The sequence below is a fragment of the Mustela lutreola genome, chromosome 13, assembly GCF_030435805.1.
Source record: "Mustela lutreola isolate mMusLut2 chromosome 13, mMusLut2.pri, whole genome shotgun sequence".
Taxonomy (NCBI): Eukaryota; Metazoa; Chordata; class Mammalia; order Carnivora; family Mustelidae; genus Mustela; species Mustela lutreola.
In genome coordinates this window covers 9,998,341-10,010,000 of record NC_081302.1, presented here as the reverse complement: position 1 = coordinate 10,010,000, position 11,660 = coordinate 9,998,341, and the positions used below count along the sequence as shown (strand labels likewise).

General features: G+C 39.8%; 1 protein-coding gene across 1 annotated transcript in view; it reads right to left on the bottom strand.

Moving 5' to 3' along the window:
• NALCN (sodium leak channel, non-selective) overlaps positions 1 to 11,660 on the bottom strand; it is a 309,369-nt gene that overhangs the window by 193,991 nt on the left and 103,718 nt on the right. Inside the window, exons 8-10 of the mRNA XM_059144294.1 lie at positions 6,850 to 6,992; positions 6,613 to 6,717; positions 1,405 to 1,491 (exon numbers count right to left, since the gene is read on the bottom strand). Of these exons, the coding sequence (XP_059000277.1) occupies positions 1,405 to 1,491; positions 6,613 to 6,717; positions 6,850 to 6,992 (335 nt within the window). The remainder of the gene's footprint in view (positions 1 to 1,404; positions 1,492 to 6,612; positions 6,718 to 6,849; positions 6,993 to 11,660) is intronic.

The window sequence follows — 11,660 nt, the reverse complement described above, 5'->3', positions numbered from 1 at the left end:
GACAAATTTCATCTGGTGGATTACTGAGTAAGTGAAGGTGCATCTAGGCAAGAAGCTACAATTGCTGTCATTGTTCTTACTGTCAGTAGCAATGACAATGCTAGAGGGAGTTGTAGAAGTTGACTATTAGCACTGTCACCATTCAGTATGCAACAGGCAGAGAGCCACATGATAATATTAGATATCATCAACATTCCTTGTAAACTCTTCCTCTTCCCTCTCCTTTCTTTAAACTGATGGAAACTCACCACCCCATGATTAAAAGGCTGTCTAAATGTAGCCCCCAGTAATGGTTCAGAGTACAATATTTTGCTTCTCATGCATTAATCCTTGAAATGCACAATGAGCCCCCACCTAGAGTATGACCCCAGAGAAAGAAAAAAGGTGTGTTCCTACCCTGAAGCATGTAACAAAGCCTTTCCGAATTTGGGGGAGGGGCTTAAAGAACTATAAAATCAGCCCCTTGTGAGAAGAGGATTTGTAACTGAAAACCAGAGTGAAGAAAATAAAATCCTCCAGGAGGAAGAGTCAGTTCTCAGTCCCTACAATGGCGTGGCTTGACCTTTCACCCTTAAAGAGTAGCGAAATGGACAGAGTGAAAATGCTGTGGGGGTGGTAGGGATGCTGCTTTTGGAAAGGTGACATGGTTTTGAATGAGGATTATTGATATTTAGGGGCAGGGTGGGAGAACAAAGCAAGAGAAGGTGCCAGGCAGTCCACCAACGCAAAGGAGGAGTTTATTGGGCTTTAAGTAGAGCCCAGGGCAGCCCAAAGAGCGCACAGGCCTGAAACCCAATGGGACATCCACTGATCACTTCCCGGAACCTTGGAACCCATGTGCAATGCGAGAGCCTTGTGTTGGCCGCATGTACACCTGTTAAGGAAGCAGCTCTGCTATGTCACATTGCTCAGATAGCTTGCAGATGCCAAACAGACTACCTCTTAAAGATATTCCTTCCCAAGTACTTGGTAAGGTATTCAAGTGAATTGTGATTGTGCCTTCCCTCCCTTAAGTAATTCAGGCCTTTGTAGAAGAATTCTTTCATAACATCCAATATGACAACAAAATTCTTCTCTGATTTGATACTGTTGGCACGCTATTATTACTTGTGTGCCTTCATTCACTTGAAATTGACCAAATCCTTACTGCATATCAAAAAAATATATATATGTATATATATACACATATATTATTTTTAATGTATATATATATAATATATACATATATATATATATATGGTAAGTCCTGAGAATGCAGAATGGAGTCAACTACTGTCCCTCACTCCAGGACCCTAAACTCAGGCAGATCTACAGTTTGGAGAGCAGAGGACTTGGACTCCTTGTACAAAATAAAAATCACAGACCATTTTGCTGGGTGAGTTTTAAAAACGGTATGTACAGCACCTGGAGACAGGCTGGGGCGCGTCCCTGGGGCTTGTTGACATCCACAGCTACCAGCTGCCAGCCACCAGCAGCGTCTTCATGAAACATCTTCAAGACAAAGAGGGAGATGAGTCAGAGGCACTTAATACAGAACATTGCGAACTCCTACTTTATGTCTCCAGCTTCTACAGTTCTCATGTTATCAAAGATTTGTCTTTTTATGGATTTATATTTAGAACATGAGTCACTCCAATTATGTTCATTGGAACACCGAAAACTTAAGTGAATAATAATCATAACAAGAACAATGGCCATCGCTAGCCTGCATTTATTATTTCCCATGCATCAGGTCCTTTCTGCTTCACACGTGCTTTGCGTATAATTGCCCAAATAGTCTTCTCAATGAGACTTGAAAGGAGATATTTTATCTCCATGATATTGGTGATTGATTATTACATATTAGAGACCTAGGGAGGGAAATACAAATTAGAATTCCAAAGCTTTATGTCTGGTGTGTTTTTGACTGGGAGTGGTGAATTTTTATCTCTATTTAGTGGACATTCCTCACTGAGCCAACAGAAAAATATTCTCGGGAGAAATAGCAGAAGTGTGCATGTGGCACAGGGGAGGAGACTGGTTATTTTAATGGTGAAAGACTGACATATCACTTGGTAGATGCTGTGAAATTATTTTAACAGGGCCAAATTAATCTGTTCAGCAAAAATTTTATGTACATATTTATGAAGGCAAAAGTAGTTTCTTGTGTCTTAAAATACATAAGTGGTGAAATTCAGAATGATACAGGACACCAAAATCTGATAGTCACTGGATTGGATAGCTGGATTGTTGGATGCCCATCTTACTGCATACTCTACTTCCTCCAAAATTAGTCGCCTATCAATATTACATCCAGCTGGAAGATAGTTCCCACTTATACGTATTTTTCCCGCTAGTATATTTTCTTTCCAATTCCTTTTGTGTGTGGAGGGGGAGGGGTGTGGTTGGTAGTGAGATAAGGTGGAATTAAGGATATTTATTTTTCCAAGGCACTAACGATAAGCTAGGTTTATTCCTGTCCAAGACCACAGTTTCACACACATAAGTAAATATTTTCTTTGCCATACTTATTCAAGCCCTCACATAAGTCTGTGTTCAAAAGGATAATTATTGATGGAAATATGAGATCTTAGGCAAAGATCCCATGCCTAAGATCCCTGGGAGTAGAGGGAATAGATCATTTGCAGAAAGAACACTTGCCCTCTATGAAATAAGTGAGATGGTGAAGGAAAACTGCCAAAATTCATAGACCTTAATATGTTTTTTTTATTAGAAAACATTTTTTTAATGGTTAAGCTGAGAATTCCTAACAATGCCAACCTACAAAGAACCATTCAGAAAAATGGTGTATCAGATGTGAACATGTGTCCTAGAATCAATACTTTTCAAAGACTGCACTGGGGGCTCTTTGCCAAGTGTGCCACTTATTTCACACTTTCCAACATATACAGAGAGCACCTACTATAGGACATGCTACAAAATACTGTTACACATATGCCCTATTTAATTATTCCATGAAGAATTATCCTGATTTATTTTTACATTATGCTGTGCTTACCGCAAGTGTAGCCACGGTCTGTCCATATATACCAACTAAATATTTTTAAATGACAAAATGGAGATGCATATTTGCTCAAAGATTCTTTGACCCAAGACACCAATTACAAATTGTTTTTCTCAGGTGCTAGGTACAGGATTCTGTTTCCCTTTAGATTGAATTTTGAAAGGCGCTCTTAGTGGTAGGGTCCAGCACCTCTCCATGAATAGGCTCAATCTGAGAATTCATACATCGGTTGAAATGCAAACCTTTTAAAGTTCCTGTGAGAATTCTGGGTGTCTCCTTTTAAGCAGTAAAGACAAAAGCAATCCTGTCAGTCACTAGCTAAAAATCTTCTGTACATGCATCTTCTACTCTCTTATCATGGCACAAAGGATCCCTGGGGCATATATTTGCTTTGATCAGTAGCAGACTCATTTTCTCTGTTAAATTATTTTTTTCCAGTTGACCCAAAATCAAATGAGTCAATTTAATTGTTAGGAAAAAGTGTTCTCTCAAGGTCACTTCTTTGTATAAAACGAAGTGAAGGCAATGCAGACATGTTCGATGTCCAATTTCTCCTCAGTACCCTGAATTATAGGCGAACATTTAGATTGGTTAGTGTAACAGTAATGTGAGGTAGAAATGTGATTCAAAGCCAGGAATCCTTGGGGTTCAGGTCCTGAGCAGCCAATTGTTCCCTCTATATCCCTCAACCTGACCCTAGTGGACCATAATTAGTATTATTAATATGCAGTTCAATACATATTGATTTCCAGAGCCTGCCTTAAGTCTCTTATCAGCACACACAACAGAAATGTAGACTTTCTAGCCCTAAAGTCGAACAGTTCTTTTAGTCCTTCTCCAGGCAGGTGAAATTAGCTCATCCCCACCATGGATGAATGTAGATGGGAAGGCCACATGACTGGTGACAGAAGTCTGCAGGGAAGCATCTGAGGAGTGAGAATAAAGGTTTGGGCTAAAGCGATGCCAAGTCCAGGACGTTTTCTACTAGCATGTCTGTGCCTCCCAACATCCAGCTCGGGGGCGATATCCCTGTGCACGTGTGGCACGGGTAGTCCTACTGTGGACTGACGAATCACAGAAGAATGAGTCTCTTGGCCTTGAACCCAACAGCTAACTGAGCATGTGCAACAGTGACCCATGGCTAATAATTATGCAGGTACGAAAGCCACCGTCCCCATCAGAGCTCAGGCAAACGAATGATTACTACTCTGAAATTTTCCACTTCATTTTCTCTTTGTTTTCCTGTTACATGTTGTATTACGGTTCCCACTGGTCCTTTGGCATTAATTTTTTTTTCTGCAATGTGTTTGGATGCTGTGGGTCGAAGGCAGGTTGCTTTGTTATTAAAAAACATAATAATAACAAAAAAATGCCCAGTTCTCAGCACTGGTTCTCTTCTGCCTCCGAACAGTCCCTATGAGAGCCAATTCCTCTTAAACTTCCCGAGACATCAGAAAGCCCGTCCCTTATTCTGTTAATATGTGTAATTTTCTCTCTAAGCACACAGCCCTCTTGGAAAAGTCAATGGATGCCAAGACACCAACAAGTCCACGAAGCCTGGGGACCCCCTTGGCTCTTCGGTGAGACTGACTTAACACAGCACAGCTGCAAACGCTCCCCATGCTGAAGACTGGCGAGAAGCGTGGCCGTTTCTGAAAAGCTGTGTGCTCTGCAATACGATCACCATCTTTGTTTTATTTCCTCGAGGCCTACTTGTTTTACTACAATTAGAAACTACTGCCTTGGTGTTTTAAACTATTCAAGGAGAGGCTCTGGCGCCCAGGGTCTGTCAGATGTCACAGGTGTAACAGCATCTCAGGAAATGATGCTCCAGCTCCTTTCCTCAGACACAAAAGCCCCTGGGCCACTGGCCGAGTGGCTGGCGAGGCGCTGGGCGGGGCCTGTTGCCAGGCAGCGGGAGAGCGGGCCCACCGGGGCTGCGGCGGGAGCTCCGGTTGCCTAGCAACCGGGTCCTCAGCCACAGCATTTTTCTTAATGAAGGTGTTTCACGATCTCGGTGTGATTACCTCTGCTGAATACCTAGACGCATTACCTCTGAATTACCTACTTATTCCTCCTGATTAAGTATAATTTTGCATCAAAACCATTTTGCACGTTTGCTGAATGTCCCCTTCACATTTCACTTTCTGTTAGAACTGCGGGCTGATCTGGTGGAGCTTCCAAGCACTACTTTTCCAGCTGTGGCTTTATAAATAATAGTTACTTAATAAGCATGATGTGGTTTTAAGGATATTTTAGGTCATTTCTCAGGAACACGGAATGTAAATTCTGTGCCGAGTTCATAGATCTACGTTCCATTCGATTCTCAATGTCTATAGCAGAAAACACACCTTCCAGAGGTTGTCACCTGACTTAAAGGACATGCCAGAATGGACCTGGAACTTTATGATTTCTCACACTTCACTGGAGGGGATGACAGAAGAAATAAAAACTAGATTTTTTTTTTTTTTTTTTTTACAAATGTCATCTGTGGCATAACTTACATAATTTTAAAAAAATTATCATGAAATTTTGAATAGTTGCTTGCCAAAACTGAATAATATTAATGCTATTTCATTCATTATGAGTTCGCCAGACGATTTAAACTTTCACAACACCATAAAGATGCTGCATAGAGCTTTTTCAAATATCAGCAAGGTTAACAGCATTTTTAGCATATAGTTAATAAAAGTTCAATTTAAAGGTTTTCGAAGTAAAATTTTTACCTTGGATCTTTCACAAATACCTTTGTCCACAGGCCACTATTTAAAAGTTCTATTAAACTATTTACAAAGTTATATAAAATTTCTCTTAAAAACGAATATTAAAATAATAGCCACAAGAATTAAAATCATTCCATTCTTGATTCAGGCATTTTTTTCTCTCTCTTTTATAAAGATTCAAACTAGACTAAGATATATAAACCTTCCCTTCCTCTTTCTAAACACAAAAACAGAACCCTCCCCTCAAAATGCACACAAAACCAAACCAAAATTAAAAACAAAGACATTGGATCTCGACTGTCCTTCTATGTAATAATTGCCCTGTTACCTATAATTAAATTCTAGGACACTCCCAGTTTCTTGGGAGCATAGAAGCGTCCTACTGAATATGTAGTGATTCCTAAAAAATCACAAGTAGGCATTATGGGATCTTCTTCATAATTTGCCATGTTGGGACTGGTTCGTTCTGAATGAAATAAACTTTCCATTCCCCAAATAATTCTAATCCTACATATACAAGCCATTATATTGGTTTTCAATTACATGAATAAATACTTATAAAAATGGGAAATTCTACAGTTTCCATTTTCATCTGCAAGCCATCTGAAGACTTAAAATGGCCAAATCAAATCAAAAGTATATAGTAAATGTGGGGACAATCTTGGTTTTATATCAAATCCCCCCTATCACCCAGAAAAGCTGATCTGGTTGGTCTGGGCTTTCGCCCTTGCCCCAGCATTTCTGAAGAGCTCCCTCCGTTGGGTGTGACCTAGAAGGTCGTGCTCAGAGAGCTTTCCTGAGTTCTCTCAAGTCCCACTGAGGGTGAGACCGGATATGTCCATGTTCTAGTGGGAAAGGACATCAGCCCCCCAAAACGGTCGGTACCTGGGTGGTGGCCGTTGACGTCGTACTGCTCCTCGATCCCCACATCTGTTGAAACTGTACCCTGATCTCTGCAAATGTTTCGATGATGACAGCGATGAAAACATTCTGAAAGAAAGATCCCAAACCACGTTTACTAAAGACTGGGGATGAGGAAGCGGAGGGTAACAGAAAACAAACAAGAGATCTGCAGAAACGGCTGCAAAACACAGATTTTATTAGGACGAGTTTTGGTGGTACCTTCACAAGCCAGGCCAGGAAGAAGATGAGCGTGATGAAGTAGAAGTAGGACCGCCATCGCGGGAAGCTGTCAATGGCTCTGTACATGAGGAACACCCAGCCTTCCTGGGACGCAGCCTCATAGACCGTGAATATGCTGGTGCCTGTTAGGACACACGAGAGCAGACTGAGTTACCGCGGGCTCTGGAAATGGGGCGACGTGGTTCAGAAAAACAATCAATATTTATCCAGGCTCATTTTCTCAATGACAAAGACTCTTTTAAAGGGACTGAAATCACATGCAACATTTGATTGAGCTTATTCTTAGAATTTTGATAAAGTTGTTTCTGACTTCAAGCCAGGGCAATTTCACGAGCAATAAAAGAACTTTATGTTCTATCTTTAGCTGTTCAATGCATCTAAGAGCTTGGAAAAGGAAACGAACATTCAAACCAAGTAAAGCTATAATAAAAAAAATAACGTGTACAGTATAAGCTTGCCACTTGGGACTTAACACTTTGAGTGTGCTGAAAGTGCTTGTTATAGTTTTAGCCAAAATGAAATAAATTTGAAAACTGGATTTCGTTTGAAGTCACTTTCTCAGAGGGACACTAAAGTTCCTTAGGCTCTAAAAATTAATATGATGGAGCCTGTCTGGGATTCCATGGTGTTCACTGAATGCTGAAACGTAAGGCAGCAAATCACCAAATAGCACTTTGTCTGGGAGAACTATATCATTGGAAATGCTACTGCTAATGATGGAGAGAAAGAAAAACAAAATAAATCAGACAGACTTTTGAAATAGTTCAGAGAACCTAAAATGCCATTTGGGGGAAAGACAGTGTTCAATTCTCATAACATTATGAGGGATATGTTATGATTTCCTCACTTTATAGATGAGAAAACTAAAGCACATTAAGAATAACTAATTTATCTATGAATGCGCAGATAATAATAGGGGAAGTAGAATTAACCCAGGCATTCTGGAAAGAGGCCCTGCATGTCTGTGATGACATCCTGCCTCCTGATCCCCTTTCTATGGTTTGTTTTCCCCTATCTGTAACATGGGTAAATAATATCTCACAGGGTAGTGAAGACTAAATAATTTTATTTCTCTGAAGCCTTGACACACAGTGAGTACTAAATACATTTTAAGTACTGTTATTTTACAAAATTGTAAATAATTGCTTAATGTTATTTTGTGAAAAAACCCATCAATAAAAAGTAGAGTGCTGAATTAAAGTTGTTTGTAAAACGAATACGATACACGTTGTTATTCACAAAACTATAAATATTTGCACCCCAATAGATTCCACAGCTATAAACAAGTTATTACAGGATATAAAACTAGTATCTACCCACGTATGTTCTAATCACACAGAAATTTAAAACAAGAATTTGCATATAATCAGATGTCCAAACTAAGAAGGGGGTTACTGATGTTGGCTGGGGACCAGCTGCCTCTCTAAGCCTGTACATGAAGGAAGAATAATTAAGCATCAATGAACCAAAGCGTGCAGAAGAGGAGAAAATCCTAGTGGTAACTGGGGACATATGGGACAGAAGCAGCCTTGAAAGAAAAGCTGAGGAAGAAGGAAAGCATATTCTCATTTAGTGAATGCCTATTATGCTAAGTACTGTATAGGAAACATAGCTTCACAGAATCATATTTTGTACACTGAGAAGTTGTTGCCATAACAACTAGTATTTGTAAATCATATTTGGTTTTAAGGTTCTTTTACATATTTCAATGCTAAGGGAACCTCTAATGAGGCAGGTAGATGGGTAGGTATGTAAAACAACAGGTATTATCCATCACATCCTTTTACAGAAAAGCAAAGTGAAGGTCACTAGTTAATGAATTTGCCTGGGGTAGAAAGTGCTAGAATGAGAAACTGAACCCACACCATCAGGTTCCAAATCTTAAACTCTTTTTTTTTTCTTTATCATCCTACTTTTCTCTTGCTTGAGACTAGGACTTTCATGAGAGCATATTTTCTCCTATTATCCTTAGTTTGAATGAAGTCCATTTATTTTTCTTCCTGAGGGACTATGGTGGCTAAGGATATGGCAAACTGAGAAACTCACACAAGAAGATGGTTTTTAAGGAAAAAGTCAGAGAAGAGCAGCATGAACAAAAAAATAAAATGCCAACGGAAAGCAGAAATCACTCTTTTCATTAACGATTCCTATGTACTAAAATGTCCAACATTTTGCTTTTGTGGACTGCATATGAAAAACAATTTTCACATAAAACAAGCCATTTATGTCCCTTATTTTCTTCTAGTTATTTGAACCAAAAAAGAAATGTGTTTACAGAAATCCATTATGAACAACTATTAAAGTTTAATACTTTTACCAACTGAGCATTTACAGGTTAAATATGAGCACTGTCAATGTAAGGTTAATTTTGAGAGGAACACTGAATTAGCCTTTCCATATCTGTTCTGGTCCTCCTTTATTAAAACTACAGGGAAGATGCTATTTGGAAGTAAGTAAGTAAGTAAGTAAAAAAAATATATATATATATGTTCCAATCTTGAAGAGCTTCCATCAATTTTCCTATTTTGGCACACACAAAAAGGGAAAGAAGTGGAAACCCACCATGCGACTCTAAGAGCAGGGTTTGTTGATACAAAGAGATGAGACATTTGTGAAAATGTAATCAAACAACTCCCAGAGCGATGCTGACTACTGAAGGAAGAGCTTCCCCCACCTGTGAGCTACCCTGGGTCCAAGCTTGTGAAGAAGCTACTGAGAGTTGCAGGAGGGAAGGCAGTTGGGTAAGACCTTCCTCATCCCTTCTCTGCTCCCGACTTTGCAAAGTGTATGAAAAGAAAATCCCTTTTGGAATGATATCCCAGTGGTTTGCCACCATTCAAACTGACAAAAATCAAGTTTATGATCATCTTACTTTCTTCGGTAAGTGGACGAACTGAAGAAGAAAACTAGGGCTGCTCATGCTGCTTTGCACACGAGGCTCTCTGACAATTCCCCCACCCCCTCCCACTTAGTTGAGTCCCATGCAGTGCCCTCGAGCTATACTCCATTCTCAGCCCTCCCAGAGAGCTTCACGCCCACCTGTCGCCTCACTTGTCCTGTGTCCTGTGTCATCCTATCTTGTTTATCTGCCTCACTAGCGCGAATTAGATGACTAACTTGGTGAGCACTCAAAGTTAAAACATTATCTTTCATGTCTGTACCTGGCATTGACAACACTCAAGAATTGTTGATAAACTAAACAATTATCATGGTACTATGACATATGGAGGTTTTTCTCAAATATCTGCTCTTTTTTTTTTTTTTAAGATCTTATTTATTTATTTGACAGACAGATCACAAGTAGGCAGGGAGGCAGGCAGAGAGAGGGGGAAGCAGGTTCCCTGCGGAGCAGAGAACCCGATGCAGGGCTCGATCTCAGGACCCTGGGATCATGACCTGAGCTAAAGGCAGAGCCTTAACCCACTGAGCCACCCAGGTGCCCCTCAAATATATGCTTTTTTAATCAATTCTTCCTCACTGTGAATATTGCACAGATAACTTGGAAGTGAAGGGAATAATTTTATAACTGACGTTATGTTTTGCTGACTTTTGACATTCCCTTAAAACGCATACACATATATAGACTTCAAAGCCCACACAAAATACAAACTGGAAAAGCCTTCATCTATTGTTGGATCCACTTTGGGAGATTTCTAGAAAATGTTATGTATGATATATACAAAATATTTTTCTAGATACACCCCAGAACACTTAGTTCATTTTAATTATAGAACAAAACTTGCTAGTTGAAAAGACCACCACATTTTGTTAAATGAATAATGATTCTATAAGAGCAAGTGGGGGCAGAATGCATTCTCTTCCTGCAGAACAATGTGGCGTGCTCCAAAAATATCTCTGCAAAGCTACTGGAATTGTACCACAAAATTCTTGGACACCAAATGCTTAAAGCCCAAGTTCAAGTTGTAGAGGAAACAAAATCACAACGACCCTCAGCTCATCAATTCTCCTAATTTCATTCATCCTTCTTGACCTTGTCCATCAATGGTTTGAATTCAGTGGGTAAGAAGACCCATTAGCCTACATCTAGAAAATAAACACCCTGGAACTTTCCACAGGCTTCATGTACTGAGACATAGCAGCACACTTTTTTTATAGCACTGAACAAAATTATATTTCCATTGTTTTGACTATCTTTAGTATTGCATTTATTGCTTGGCTATCATCTGTTCTTTTTCCATAAAAACAATGATGTAGTGTGTCCTAGGACTATTCCCTATTGTTTCTTCTATTCTTAGGTTACACAACACCATTGAGTCATTCAACTTTCAGAAACAGGGCCACAGGATTGTAGTGAGAACTAATAATAACTACTAACCTGAGGTCCCACCATCAGACTCCTTCAAACACAAAATACCTATGGTGCTATTCTAATGATGGTGATACCCAATCCATTGTGAAAAAATGGGGGCAATTAGAGTTGGTGATATAGCCTTGAGAGAGATGAATAAGTAAGTATATCAGGCCCTAGTATGAACAATAACTTTTACCTCCATGCTCAGAATTCCCAGTAGAACCACAAAGGTTCCTTTTAGGACCATTCATTCTACCTGTTCTTTCAATATTAGGATCCTAGGGGGCAGTGCTCCTGAACTTTAATCCCTCCAGTGATGTGGAACACACATCGTCTTGAGGCAGCCCCATTCCAGGTCAGGCAACCCATCCCATTGGATGTTGGCTCTGGCTCAGTCCCTCCAGAATCTGCTCTTAGCTTTGCAAAGCAGGAGTCCGGAAAGAGTCCCTATATTTCCAGAGTGCATCATCCCTCCTTC